This window comes from Teleopsis dalmanni, chromosome 2, assembly GCF_002237135.1.
Source record: "Teleopsis dalmanni isolate 2A chromosome 2, ASM223713v2, whole genome shotgun sequence".
NCBI classification, from domain to species: domain Eukaryota; kingdom Metazoa; phylum Arthropoda; class Insecta; order Diptera; family Diopsidae; genus Teleopsis; species Teleopsis dalmanni.
This window is the reverse complement of record NC_051847.1, coordinates 102,032,895-102,049,166: the sequence shown is the minus strand read 5'-3', so window position 1 is coordinate 102,049,166 and position 16,272 is coordinate 102,032,895. Positions and strand designations below refer to the sequence as shown.

At 32.3% G+C, this 16,272-nt stretch overlaps 1 protein-coding gene across 1 annotated transcript; it reads left to right on the top strand.

Moving 5' to 3' along the window:
* Nucleotides 1-4,581: 4,581 nt before the first annotated feature.
* Nucleotides 4,582-15,989, top strand: LOC119677562. The gene is made up of 8 exons (XM_038088964.1): nt 4,582-5,070; nt 5,533-6,063; nt 6,150-8,132; nt 10,261-11,591; nt 13,482-13,812; nt 13,868-14,202; nt 14,257-14,357; nt 15,756-15,989. The coding sequence occupies exons 1-8, from the start codon at nt 4,905-4,907 to the stop codon at nt 15,877-15,879; spliced, it is 4,902 nt and encodes a 1,633-aa protein (XP_037944892.1). The 5' UTR covers nt 4,582-4,904; the 3' UTR covers nt 15,880-15,989.
* The last annotated feature ends 283 nt before the right edge of the window (nt 15,990-16,272 follow it).

Genomic DNA, 16,272 nt, shown 5'->3' with positions numbered 1-16,272 from the left:
AACCTTGCTAATAAATAAAACTCTCAAAATTTATGATGTAAATAATCTTTTAATCAAACTTTTTAACAACAATAAACAACTTTATTTAAGAACAAAATTGGAAACGTTTTCCTTAAAACAAATTAATGAACTGAATATATTTTACATTTAAATTTCAAATAATTCACAGACTACTGCGTCGCCACAGTACCTCCCTCCTAGCGACGAAGTTCGGGCGACGACGCGCTACACATGAAGAGAAGTTACTCGCGGTAGTCACACAGCTTCGCTGGGAAATGCACTGCTCGGCCAGAACGCGTAACCTTTGAGGAATCGACTGACGGTTTAGGAACCCTCTTCTCGAGTGCATGCTTCCGCTCATGACTGACTACGGACGATGGCGAAAACTGCTTGCCGACGTCTTCATCGTTAGTAAAATAAGCTGGTTTTAACCTGTCTAATGCGACGGTGCACCTGCTCCCTCTTCTGTTAATTACGAAATTTTTCTCACCTCGTTGCAGTACTTGAAACGGTCCTTCATAAGGCTGTTCCAAAGGAGCTCTCACCCGATCGACACGCACGAATACAAACTTACTGGTTTGCAGATCGCTAGAAACATATACTGGATGATGTCCATGTCTGCTGCCGTTGATTGTCCTCAGCTGAGCCAATGCTTTACGAAGTGTTGAAACGAAATCGGTTTCACCTGATTTTTGGCATTTCTGTAACAATAGCTGTCCAGGAACACGTAACGGGTTTCCATACAACATTTCAGCGGAACTGACGCCTAGATCTTCCTTTAGGGTAGTCCGCAACCCCAGCAGAATCAATGGGAGAGTGCGCGTCCAGTCATTAGAGTTATGGCAACGCAAAGCAGCTTTCAACGTCCTATGCATACATTCAACCATCCCATTCGCTTGGGGGTAATATGCTGTCGTGTGAATGTGCTTGATACCCAATAATCTGGATAACTCTCGGAAGATCGTTGATTCAAGCTGACGTTCTAAATCTGTGGTGATAATGTGAGCAACGCCGTAATGTGCTACCCATCCTTCGACAAACGCGCCGGCGATGACTTCGGTCGTCATGTCTGATACAGGAACCACCACGGGCCACCGTGAAAAACGATCAATGCACGTCACACAGTATCTTTTACCCTGCGACAATGGTAGTGGTCCGATGATGTCCATATGCACATGTTGGAAACGCTCATCTACGCCTGCGAAACAGCCTATAGGTGACTTGGTGTGCCGGTTAACTTTAGACAATTGGCATGCGATACAATTCTTGACAAACTCGGCTGCGTCCTTTGCTAAACCTGGCCAGACGAAACCTGCTTGAATCAGTTTGCGTGTCGCTCTTACGCCTGGATGCGCTAAGTTGTGTAGCTTTGGCATCACTAACTTACGACAACAACGAACGGTCGCACAACACCTTTGGAAATGTCGCAAAATACCTCAGTATTATAAATTGGTAACTTATACGCAACGAGCTTCAAAGATGTGTCGGCTTGATGTTCAAGTAATGCATCATCTGATACTTGCGCCTTAGCTATCAAGTCCACTTATACTGCCTCAAATTCAATTTGAGCGATACGCGAAAGTGTGTCGGCCACACAATTATCTGCACCAGCTATATGACGGATGTCAGTGGAGAATTGGCTTATGAATTCCAACTGCCTAACGCGCCGTGGCGAAGTCTTCTCGCTGTTCTGCTTGAACGCAAACGTGAGCGGTTTATGATCAGTCAGAATGATGAAATCGCACCCTTCGAGTGCGTACTTGAAATGCTGTATAGCTTGAGCGATGGCAGTAAGCTCTCTGTCGTACGCGCTATATTTTAATTGCGCCGTATTCAACGCCTTCGAATAAAATGCTAAAGGTTGCGACTTGCCTTCTACAATCTGCTGCAAAACAGCACCGACTGCTGTATCGGACGCATCAGTGGTCAACGTAAGCTGAGAATCCGACGCCATGAAGTTCAGAATTGTACCATGTGCTAAATCCGCCTTGAAAGAATCGAATGCGGAAATGTCTTCTGGCTTCCAGATAATCTTGCTATTATCGTTTTTTCGATTCCCAGGAGTGAGATTGAACAGACATCGCTGACTGCTGACAGCGTTGCATAGAAACGGTCGATAAAAGTTAATCATCCCCAGGAAGCGCCGAAGCTCCTTCACTCTTGGTGGAAAATCACGAATTGCGGCCACCATGCTTTCGGGAGGCTTGAAACCGTGTGCACTGATGGAGTGGCCCAAAAATTCGATCTCGCTGCAACCAAATTCACACTTGGCAAAATTCACTATCAGACCAGCTTGACGAAGACGCTCAAAAACGGTTTGGAGATGAACTCGATGTACTGCGGCGTCTTTTGAAGCAATCAATATATCATCGATGTATGCGAAAACAAAATCTAGTCCAGCCAAGGTTGCGTTAATAAACCGTTGAAATGTCTGGGCTGCGTTTCGTAAGCCAAATCTCATGAAACGGAACTCGAATAACCCAAAAGGGGTAGTAATCACCGTTTTCGGTACATCGCATTCCGCCATTGGAATCTGGTGGTACGCCTTTTGTAAATCAACCTTAGAAAAAATGTTTTTTCCATGGAGAATGGTTGTTACGTCATGCAGGAAAGGGATCGGGTACCGGACCGGCTTCGTTCGCGCATTCAACATACGATAGTCACCGCATGGTCGCCACGAGCCATCGCTCTTCCGAACCATATGCAATGGGCTCGACCAAGGACTCTTTGACCTTGGTGCCGTATGCGCGTATCGCCGTGCCATTAGCAGCAAACAAGCTGGGTAATAATGAAACAACTGACTTACCTCGTTTGATACCGTATTTTTTCGGTAGTACAGACAGATCCGCTCCGGTGTCGATAAGAAATGTGGTTGATGTCGCCGGATCTCGTATTGTCAGTCGAGCTATAATTACGTTGCCCTCCAATCGGCTCGAGTCGATTGCGGCATGCTTAGTTTTTTAACTTTGCATTAGATGTATACGTGCATGGCTGACGACATCAGTTTAGCTAATTCTACCAGGTCAACACTTGATGTTTGTAAAATGGCACGTACCTGCTGTGGTAGACGTTGGAGCCAAAGTGACTTCCGGAATGCAAACTGCGCCTCGATTTGCGCGAACCAAATTTCTGGTCGTTCGTGCCAAAATGGCGGTACCTTGACGGACACGCGACTCACATTACCTTCTTATAACTCAGTCTCTCTCTGCACCGCTGCGGCTTCGTTGACAGTCGACAAAGACATGCTGCTTGAAAATGTTGCCTGCAAAAATATTGTTCAATTAATTTTGATGGGCATAACCGTTTGTTCTTATCACGTCGGGGTCACCACTTTAGCAAAGGACTCCACACTTTGCTAATCAATAAAGACACGAATATTTAACAACAACAAACAACTTTATTTAAGAGCCAAATTGGAAACGTTTTCCTTAAACAAATTAATAAAACTGAATATATTTTAAATTGAATTTTACATTTAAATATCAATCAACTCATAGTCTACTGCGTCGCCACAAGGGTTTTCGAATAGCCAAGAAAGAAAGAAAGAACAAACACAAAAATTTATTTAATTTTATTGAAATTTGACTGACCATACAACGCTGTTGCGAGTATTGCCAAGTACTTATCGTCAGTGGTCTTAGGTAATAATCGAATTTTTAATTAGTTTATAGTCCGTATCTAATTTGTTCGGACTGCAAGTGCCAAACTTAGAGCTCGTGTCTGTCAAATTAGAAACAATGACTAATCGTGTTTATCCACAAGTACCCAAGGCTGCACAAACTTTGAGTTTGTGCACTATTCAAACGAAATAGTTAGGAAAAATGTATTTTTACTTCTTACCAGCACTCTCCTGAACGTTTTAAATATTGAAATGCTCCAGTTTGCTTAGCATTTCATTTATCTCATTGAAATGTCTCCATTGTGATAGCGTTCCGCTTCTAGCCGCTTATTTTCTTTTCTCTTCTTTTAATAATAATATATGAAGAAATATACGGTTTTTCACTTAATCCAAATCCAAACTTAATTATATTTATTGGCGAAGTTTTTTATTTTGCGCCGTGCCTCCTTCTCACTAAGTGGAAGTTATTCCTATTGTGAATGTTCACTGAAAATATATTGCAATATATTGCAATTCCAGTCATCCGTTAAAATCATATGAACAGAAATAATGGATTGCAATATATGAAAACAAAAGAATAAAAAATGCTTACGATTGCCTTCTATTACTAATTTTGTTTTCTTTTATTTATTCATTTAGTGTTTACAGTTTTTATATGTTATGTTTTACACAACATAACAATAAACATATGTCAAAAATAAGCATTTAACATATATTCAAAGTGGTGTAAATCTGTTTCAGCTAGACTTAATGTTGCTCTTTATAACATTGAAAGAAAAATCATGGCTATTATAAATGGTTGATTTATTATATTTCAATACAAAATTTTTTATATTAATTATTATTATTTTTAAAAAAAAAATCATATTAATTATGATAGGTATATAATGAATTAAATGCCTATCAATATTACAAATGAAGTAGATATCTTAGTTGCAGAAGCAATTTTTACACTCGTGTGGGTTGAGCCAAAATAAATCAAATAAAAGTTTTAATTAAGCATGTATTAGGTGTTTAAACTAACTCATCGAAATTTATCGAAAATTATCGACATTTTGCCGTCCCTGTACAAATTGATTTAGTGTTTAGGTGTATGTGAAATTAAAGATTATTTTTTATGACAAAGTTGTTTTTTTTTCGGAGAGTTTTTCAATTGTTAATAATCGCGTTTAATTAAAACGGAGCTTTGAAAGTGACGTTTACTTCCAAACTTTGGAAATAGCTAATTAAAATAAATACAGTGTTATTTTGAATTGTGATATTGTTTGCAACGTAGTTTTAAGAAATGAGTTTTGAATATCTCCGCGACAACTTGCGAATTTCAATAGCTCAAATATGTCAAACTATTGGGTATAATTCTGCGCAAACCATATCTTTAGAACTTCTTCAAGACATACTGCATAAGTTTTTAAATGAATTTTGTCGAGATTTAAGACGGCAAATTGAGCACAGTAAGTCTCATCGTTAGCTATACGATATTTTTATAATAAACGTACAAAATTTTAACACACTATGTTACGCGAAGCGCTTGTTTAAGAATATACAATTAAGCAACAAATTATCAACTTGTGTTGTTGCACAAATTTTGCATATAAATTTTGCATTGCGCTTATTGTATTTTGTTTATATTGTTTGGATCCAAATACTATACTAGTTGCCAAAATAATGTATTAAAAAAAAAAAAAATTTGGTATAATAACAATGCAATAGCAAATTGAGTTGTTTACATAAAATAAGAAGATTCAAATGTTTAATATAATTTTAAAATTAGTCTTAAATACATTTATAATGTTATTCCATAAATTCTCTTATCAAATAAAACCTTACAAATTCCCGATTTGAGAGTTATATAATATCTGTGTATATATAGTAATTTAATATGTAATAACAATAAATGTTTTTGTTATGTATAGATAACCGAACAGAAGCAAATTTGAATGATGTATATCTGACATGTAAAAATCTAGATATTAACATTGATGAGTTGATCACCTACTTATATAATGTGGAACCTGTGCCGTTTGCTGTAGATTTGCCTAAGTTTCCTTTGCAGAAAAGTAAATTTTTGTATTTTTTGGATCCTAAAAATAAAGAAGCACATTCTCGCCCGCCACATATGTACAAATATTTACCACCAATATTGTCTGCGGAAGAACAAAATGTGTCATACCAAATTGATAAAAATTGGCATAAATCAAATCCTGAACTTGAAAAAAATTCGGCAAATAGTGAAGAGATTTTAAACAATTTGGTTGATGTTAAAAATGCGCATCTAGAGTCTTGTAAATTAAATGATATTTTCAAAATTTCTCCCACCTCCTATTTAATTGATAACGAAGGACGACCAACAAGACAACTTAATAGTGTGACCATGACAACTGGCGGGCTTATATCGACAGCAGTAGACGGCAGAACTCCTGATGCAATTGTTCCAGATGTCATAGGTTTGTAAAACACTTGTAGTTGTAAAATTACTGTACACAGATAAGTTAAATTGAAATCCTTTAATGTATGTTCTTTACTATTTTAGAAAAATTAGCAGGTCTAGATGCTCCGCCACAATCAACACCTCCAGTTCCAGAAGTGGAATATTTTTCTAACAGTATTGATATATTAAATGGCGATGAAACCAAATCTAATGTTCTTGAAAAATTTTCGAATCCTGTAAACACAGAAAGTGATTGTACAAACGCAATTTTATCTGCGAAGGATTCAAACTGTATTTCCAAAAAGATTAAAACTAACACCAGTGAAACAAAGAATGAAAAACTTCCAGCACTTGTAAAACCAAATTCTTCTACCACCATACCGTCACATATTCCCCAATTTTCAAATATAAATAATGCAAAAGATTCTAAAGTAAATAAAAAAAGGCCTCTAAATAAACAAGCTGATAACTTTGACCTCCAAAATGAGAAATTGCAAAAGAAACGTCTAAAAATGCTACAAAAACTCAACACAAAAACTGAAAAGAATAAAAAAATGTTTGAAAATTCTGGTGGAAATACAAAATCTAAAGAAGATATAAATACATCAATTATGTCTCTTTTTACACCGGGTTCTAAAGATTTAAACTTTGATAAATTAAAAAAGAAACAATCAAAGCAAAAACACCTTAAACAACAAATACGTTTAGAAATGCATACAAAAAGCATAATGAATGTTAATTCAGTTGCAGATGATTGTTCGGAAAATAATATTTTTACAAATAAAGCGTCATTAGACCTTTTAAACACTAATATTAAAAGCGAAACAAGAGAAAATAATTTCAAAAATTTAACAAATATAGAATCTATTGTCAATGAAGTACAAACAAATATAACGGATGATTTTATTTGTAATCGTGAAATTAAAATGGGTCAGCAAGATTTGAAGGAACCCGCAGATCTAACATTAATTGAAAATAGGGAACCAAATTTTTCATGTAGCGGAATTAAACTATCAACTGAACCTAGCCGTTCTAAATTGAATATATTTAAAAAGATTTCAAAACAAAAAAACGTAAAATATGTGGCTACTGCTGCAAACAATTCAACATTAGCTACAACAAACTGTAATTTGCAAGATAGCCCAATTATAAGTTTGCCAACGGGCACAACTATTACGCCAGCCTCACCAAATATATCTGAACTTGAAAGCACGTCTCTAAATATAAATGTTAATAATTCACAACTGAATATTACATCTGATAATTCTGATAATAAATTAAATATAATAAATAAACCAAAAAAGCGTGGTCGTAAACCAGGCAGTAAAAATCAACCGAAACTAATTTCAGTTGATGGTTTAATTGCTCCAAACAATCAAAATTTAAAAATGATTAAAGGAATGAAGGGCATAACTAGTAACATACCAAACAATGTTATGAACCAAGAGCCGCTTAATTTAACTAATTGTAATGGTTTTCCAATGGGAATATCATTTCAGCAAAAAATGTTTGGACAAGAACTATTAGAATCCCAAATGAAAAAGCGTAAATCGCGTAAGAAAATAAAACCAACCGAAAATTTTATGAACTCAGATAATGTTGAAATGTTATCTAAACATAACTTTGACTCAACCATTAAAGATGAAGTAAAGTCAATTAACAAAAAATTATTACGTATGGATACGATTCTAAAATGTTCACCATCAATTTCACCATTTTTGCCAATAAATTCTACTGACATGCAGAAAACAATTACAAATTCTTTAATGTCCCCGTTAAAATCACCAGTTTCAAAAAAAAGGGATCAATCACAAACCAATAATATAGCTGCGAATGCGTTTTCATCGTCTTTTCCAACTTCATTTTCTAATATGCATCCGAATATGCTTTCAATGTTACCTTTGTATGCATTTCCTCCAAGACCTGGTTTAATACCAACACCAGGATTATTTCCGTCACAATCTTTAGCTGGTGCCTGCAATAGCTCTTTATCTGCGCCTTCATCTTCAGGATTTTTACCAGGATTTATGCCTTTAACAAATGTAAGATCAAATCAGTATTCTGCGGTAAAATCAACAGACGAAGGTAATTATTTACATTTTTTTAAAATGATGGGATTTGTACATATTTCTTTTTTAGTTAAAAATTACTCGCCATTATTTACTTTTATAAAATGTAGTGAAAGTTTTTCATTTACAAATATTTTTTATATAAAATATAGTCATGTAATTATTAATAGGTTATAAAATTATAAGTAATTGGTTATTCAGTTACAAAAGGCTTAATCAAATATTGATTTAATTCATTATTGTAATAACACAAGTGAAGTATTCATTGTAGCAAATAATAATCTTATTTCAATGGCATTGAAATGGAATGAATTACATTGAAATAATGTCGTACCTAAATTTATACAAGTATATAAATTCTTGATGTACCAAAGCGAGTTTATTTTTTCGTCCATTTACTGTGAGACTCTTTTTACAAAAATATTCCTAGTTTCCTAGTTCCAGCTGGATGAAATCTGGTAATAAACACAAAAACTTGACCTTCAGTAATTATCAAAATCTCTAAAATCTATTTGTTTTATCTTATTGTCGTTAAACCATAACAATTTAAACAAAGTTTTCCATATTGATATCACTAGTTTACAAATAATTAGGGTTTTTATTACTCAAATACAAGACCTATAGTTTTTACTATGTTTTTACTATAACTGTTTTTCTTGATTTCGAATTTGCCATTATTCACTAAAGATTGTTATGACTCTGTAAGTTTTTTATGTTGTCAATGTATTAGATATTAAACAAAAGCTGAAATTTATGTTATTTTACGGTACATAACGTAGTAATAGAATAAATAGTGCAGTTTCTATAGACACAAATGTGTATTGGATACGACTTTGGACTAGTTGGATAATTAACTTTGCCTCTTAGCTTCTAATTTGACAAGCTATAACTGAACAATCGCAATTTTTGATTTGGTGGCTGAGCTCCACAATTAAATACCATAAAGCCATAGGGGTTTTACAATTACTTTATAAACAATGACTTTCTTGCAAAGCAAAAGTTTTGAATATCAGCTTCTTAACTTTTGCATTTTTGTAAAATAAAGACTAATTTATTTTTTTTTTTGTTGGTAAATATGTGCATGTTTAGGCACCATCTAATTGTATGGCAAGGTATTTAGCGCCATCATCTCAGAATATGTGTTTTTCGTTTAACAGGTTGTTTTTACCGATATTCACTTATATTTTCATCTCTTAAATCAATTTTGTAGTTTACAAAAACCGTTTGAAGGTAATTCTACATTTTTGCGACTCACAAGTAAATGTTTGTCATTGGCAAAAGTTGCAATTGGTATATTCATTGCTTTCGCAAATTTACCAATAAAGTCTGTGTACAGGACGGGACCTAAAAAACTACCTCGATGTACCCCAGCTTTAACTTCATACAATTTTTTAGTCTGTATTAAAATGAGCGAAAAAGTGTCTGATACCAATTTGTTGGATTGGGATAAGATTATTCTTCTTAATGATCTGTTTCAATTACAAACAAAAACAGTTTCTCGTGTACTTTGATGATTAACGACAGAAGGTTTTTTGGTCTTTACTAAATTTTCTTCGGGTGGTTTTTCCGGGCTGTGCGTCATTATAATTATAAGGGAAAATAATACAATCGGTTTATTGAGTTGTGTATAGCTGGTAATATATTGATAATCGACATGTGGAACTTCTTGAAGAGCCTTTGCGGTGATAAGATCGGATCCAGGAGGTTTATATTTGTTTGGACTAAAATGCTCTTATAGCCTGAGCCTTCGTAAAGTTAGAAATAAGAAAAAAAAAAGCTAACCCGATGTTTCAAAAAATGATTTAAATTTGAATTTGTTCATTTGGAGTATTTTGTGTTTTTTTTAATGATTTTAGTGTTTTTAGCTTTTTATTAACTTTGTTTTTTTTTTTTTGTAATTTTTGTTGTTAGTTTTTAATTTCTTTTGTAATCGCTCGTACTTTACCATTTTCGAGATGAATAAAGTCCAAACTGCGTTTTGAACTGGTGGCTCAAAAGTTTAAACTGTGTTTTCGATACCGCTAATTTATTGAAAGAAATAAACTTATATATTATTTTTTTGAAATATTTTACAACAATTACAAATAAATTTTATTATCTTATACATATTAAAATGTAAAACGTAATTTTTTTAATTTTCCCAGATATTGAGGTTAACGGAGATAACATATCAAAACAAATCGAATTCAGTTATTGCAATGTTGCACCACTTGTCACTGAAAACATTAAAATGTCTTTAATTCGAGATAATACGAGTATTCAAGAGAAAGGAATAGATGATCGAGACAGTTTAAAAACGGAAAAATCAGTAAAAGTTGCAAAATCTATATCAAACTTTTCTAATTTAGATGAGTTTTCAAAAAATTTCCAAAAAATGGATGGGTTTGCTTTATCAGATTTACCTACAGATACTTCAAATACAAACATAAAAATTCCAGTAAATGACAATCGTAAAGAAACAGCCTGTAGTAATGAGATGACTCTACAATTTGGCTTAGGTCCGAAATGTGATTTGGAAAATAAAAAACATATAACTGAAAATCCAAATAATGAAAAAGAATTATTTAAAGGGACCTTAGTCAATTCAAATATAAACACTACATTAAATATTGACAAACAGGCTTGTAATAAAAATCAAATGTATAATGCACGTTTTAATTGCAGTAATGATGAGCCTATTGAAGTTTCGGATGATTCCACTGATGCTCCACAAACTAATTCCAATATCAGTACGAATCCTGTATATGCTTCAAATATTGATAACACTTTCCACAAAGTACCAAGTACTAACGTTAAGGATATTCATATAGATGACTTTTTAACAAAAAATCAAAATATTGATATGGCAAATAATGAATTATATTTAACAAAACGATTAACAAAAAAAAGGAAAAGTGTTAAAAATAAAAAAAGTGGCTTGTTGTGCTCAATTACAGAGTCTACGTCATCTACGACAACTACAACAATACCTTCTCCAAATTTTCCTAATAATTTGAGTTTATTCGCCCATTGTGAAGCATCGAGTCCAGTGGGCAAGTTAGCAGGAGGTGCGGACTTAATTCCTCTATCAGTTGGCACCGGTTTGGCATACTCAGCTAAAACTATTCCTGCCACCAGTCTTACAGCAACAATTACGCCATCAACATTTTCTGCAAAACCAAAACCTGTGGATAATACAAATATATTTGATGATGTTACAATAATACCTTCTGCAAGTTCTTTTCATTCAACTGTCAATATGGCAGGGGTTGCTCCGGGAGCAAGTACGTTTTTACAAAAGAAACATAAAAAATTGAAAAAAATTAAGGATAAAATGAAAAAAAAAAAAGATAAAAAAGAAAAATATAAGAATAAAGAACAACGCAGTGAAAAAAATGTACCAAAATTGCAAAAAACTGTTTTTGAAAACCTCGATTCTTCTCTTAATAAGGAATTATTGCGGAAATTAAAAAAAGAAAAGAAGAAGGACAAAGAGGTATGTAATAAACGATTTAATATTTATTCATGAAATATATTTAAGTATATAAATGATTTATATTAGTAATATCAAATATTAAAAATTATAGTTTACAATAAAACCGTAGTATTGGCATATTTTTAAACTTAAAAGAATTAATTTAACAAATATGCAAGTTTTTGCATTTTTAAAATACTTGAACTTAAAGTTTACCTATACGAATTATTATTCAAGCTAGTTTGAAACCAAACACATGTGAACAAAGTTATTAAACATAAAAAAATACAGTGATATGTACTGAATTTGGTAACTATATTTGGTAGTTATACCACAAAATTTTGACTTTCAGTCTTTGTTAATACTATAATAGCATTACAATTGTATTATTTTTTTTTTTTATTGAAAAAGTTATTCATAGGTTTCACCAAGCTATTGCTTCGGATACCGTCAAATGTCTATTAGCAGTAGTCTTTGAAAACAGCATGTCAACAATGTTGAATTTGTACCTGTTCATTTCAAAACTCAATCATTTTTGTTAACTAAGTGACTCAATGCCGTATATGACTTCCATTGGTCTAACTAGCAGTAGAGAATCTAGAATATAAAGAAACGCCACGCTTATACAAATGAAACACACATTTTACTTTTATGATTTATAATAAGTCCAACTAACCTTTTTCAACAATGTTCAAACTAATTCCAACCCATAATTGTGCCTATAACAGCATTTTTACTGTTAAATTCTTTTTTGCTTAACTTGTTTTCATTAGTCTGTTTTAACATATGACTCTTGATGTGCATATGTGACGTGCGCATCATGCAAAACACACATTGTCGCATACGCTTCAATCTCCAGATCTCAACCCATTGCACATTTGTGGGAAGAATTGGATAGACGTCCAAAGAAGTCCATTATAACAACAAAGGCAGAATTAAGAGTGACACTGATGAAGTACTCTATTCAAACTACTGGAATTCTGAATAAGCAGTAGTTCAAAAGCAGAGTTGAAAATATGAACAATATTAATTATTCCTTTTTATAACGGTGAATTTACAACTTTTTTTCGTAATTTTAGCAACTCCATAATGCACCACTGCACTGCAAGATAAAGCACGATTGTCATTTGCCTGGTAACCTCTATCTAATGTAGAGTCAGATAAATAGAGCATAAAGTCTGAAAATAAATACCCCTTAGAATTTTGGTATTACTACATTGCTTCAAAGAAATTGGTAATTGTGAAACAATAAAATACTTTGACTTTATTTTTGGTCACTGAAATGTGGTATGATCGCTTAACTACTTTAAAGCGAACAAACATACTGATATGCGTATCAATTATACAGAGAGGATCGTGTAGGATCAAATATTTTTTGCGGCTTCAGTCAATCTAACTCGACAAAAATCTTCTCGAATGATATTGAATTGAATGAAGTTGGGTAAATGTATTATAAATTCACCAGTAAAATGAAATGGTATTTCATTTGTGTGAGTGTGGTAAAATTATCCTAGACATGTTTAAATGTTTGTCACTAATGCGTGTTGAATAGTTCGAATGTGGGCAATAAAAAGTGGTTTTAAAAGCCTTAATAACGTACAGGTGCATTCATTTCAGTAACATTAAATATAATAAAAACAGTTTTTAAAATCTTTAGGATACAGTTTTTTAAGATTTAATCTATTTTTTGTTAGAGATAACGATCTTTTTACCAAAGTCCTTGTTTAGGACAAATGTGTATATTTTTATAATTGTGGAGAGTAACCAATATCTTAAAGTAATAAACATATATTGCATTAAAAGATTATTTTACGAATTTATTGAAAAAACGAAATTTTTCAAAATATTTTATATTGATAATACTATATAAAAAATAATATAGATTTATGTGTAAAATATTTTATATAACAGCAACGTTTAACGACGCTTGGTATTTTACCATCTCAATTTTCAACACCAATAGTCAACAAACACAATTTAAGTCCAAAGATGTTGGAAAAAAACGAAAGCACAAATGATACTCATATAAGTCAACAACAACTGGGTTCCTCTGTACCTAAATTAACATTAAAACTTAGTGGTTGCAATTCACCTACTCCTACTCCACAAAGTGAATGCTCTGAAGCCATAACAGCTAGAACTGGTTTTTTTACGAACGAAAGAGATACAAAGGAACCATCACCAGAGTTAGCAAGAATATCACCATTAGTTACTAGACCTCCAAAATCTAAATATAATATAAGTAAGATGAAATTTTTTTTTTGTTACGTTCTTTTTAAATCAATTTTTTTTTTAAGATGACAATAGTAGTTCCAAGAATGCAGTCGGAAGCAACGTTGCAGAAATTTCGAACGACATCAATGCTTCGATATTACCTAATAACGGAACACAGTTATTAGTTCCACCCCCTAGTCCTTGGTTGGCTGGCGGTACATTAGCTGCTAGCGCTGTTTTATTACCACAACAGCTTTTACAAAGTACAAAACCTGTGGACCATACAAAACCAGCGTCCAATAAAATACCAACTGAAGCAGCGTCCATCGAGTCTGTGCCAAATTCTACTCGAATAAACCTTAGTAGTCAAAGTCCTGCTCACCAAATTTCTGAGAATTGTCGCCCTTCCTCATATATTGTACGAAAATAGTGTAAAGAATATAAGTTGAGATTAATTTAAATTTTATTATAGGATGCTGAAGGAAATCGAGTTTGGATTTGCCCTGCATGTGGAAAAGTAGATGATGGCTCTGCTATGATCGGTTGCGATGGCTGTGATGCGTGGTATCATTGGTAAATATGAATTTTTTCGTATTATAAAGTTTAGTAATTTAAGTTTTAAAAATATTTCAAACTTTGTGTATCCTGTATGATTATCTTAATAAGTAATAATTTAGTGAATTTTTGTCACCCACTATATAAATCATACACATCTATATCATTAGCCTAGCAATATCTAGTTGAAAAAGAGTTAAATATTACTACAGCACCATAATCAAAATTGTCCTTTTTCTTCAACAGGAAATTAAGAAACATAGCATTCTTCACTTTTTACTTAATTGTAGTCTCAAATTATATCAAAAATATATAGTATCTTTAGAAGTATTAATCTTAACGATCTTTTAGTCATTAGTTGGCAAAAAACTATTGATAGTCTTTATTGTGCCTATAATTTCATCTGGTGATATTGACTCCAAAATCAGTCAAGCATGACAGTAATAAGTTCATTGCGGAATTTGGACAGCTCGATTTTGTCGATTGCCATCTTGTAGAGATCCGCAGAATGTTAAGCAATGAGCTTAATATCGCCTAGTATTGTATTATATATTGGTATTATGTTTTATTTTATGTCTTACTGATCTAACTCATTCAGGGACCTTAACAGTTATCATTAAAAAATAAAAATCACCTTATAACTGTTATCATTCGAATTTTAAAATAAAACTCAAAAAATAATAATTAAATTTGCTTTATATGCTTTAAATGCTTTTTATTTATATGTGATATAAAAGCATGCATAATATTAAGAATAAAAGTTGTTAGAATGATAACTATAAACTTAAACATGAGTTTAGACAATTTTTTGTTCCTGTTTTTATTTTTTAAAATTTTTGAATGAACTTATTTTCGGTCCGTGAATTCATCTGTTGCATCAGCAAATTCAAATTTTGGTGTCATAATTTCACAGCATAATGTGATACTAAATAAATATTTTTTAAATGGCACCTTCAATTTTGTTCTCTTATTTTGCACTGTGAATTGTGTTGTTTTGAAAGGAAATCAGTAATTCCTTACCTAAGTTGCTGGTAGCCATTTTGATCTCTTCTCTAGATCCTAATGATCTAGCGAGACGAAGTTTGTGAATGGCTCTAAAAACCTGTGCCAATTGACTATAAATAGATTCAAAACTTTAAGCAACTTGGATTAGTTAATTTTAAGATTAAGATTTATAAGATTTATTTGACTTAAGATATTATATGAATTCTTTTTATTAACTTCTGTCTTAATTAAAAATATTAAAAAATATATTAAAATAAAAATATTAATTAAAAATATTTAAAAGCACAAATGCATTGGACTCTCTTTGAAAATAATACAGCTATTTCAAATAGTTTGTAAGAAAATAGTCTGAGTAGTGCTTATTACTGTTTACATGGAATTATTGTACAATAACATTTATTTATTTTTCAGGATATGCGTAGGTATATTTGTTGCTCCAAAGGATAATGAAGATTGGTTTTGCAGAGTTTGTATTACGAGAAAAAAGGGTTTACAAGGTTCAGATAAAAAACGCAAAAAAAGTAAAAAGAAATAATAAATAATGTAAATATTGTCTATTATGTATGCATTAAGTGTGTTAATAATAACAGAAGCACATTAAACTTAATTTTAAGTATTATAAATAAGAAAGTGAACATATATAAATTAACGTTACATCATATAATTGAAAAATAAATTTGTTTATATATTATATACCGTGTAATTTATTTCATTTGTATATACGTCAGTAGTAGAATTTCTTGGAATTTAGTTTGTTATCCATCTGTTTACATCTACTTTCTTAAGAGGCTGAAGGCAGTTTAATATGAAATGTATTTGAAATTTGTAGAAATTGTATTAAATGATAATGATATCGTTTAACGTTATGTTCTTATTCATAAATATCCTTACATACAAAATAATGTAAATCTTTATAACGAAATAGGAC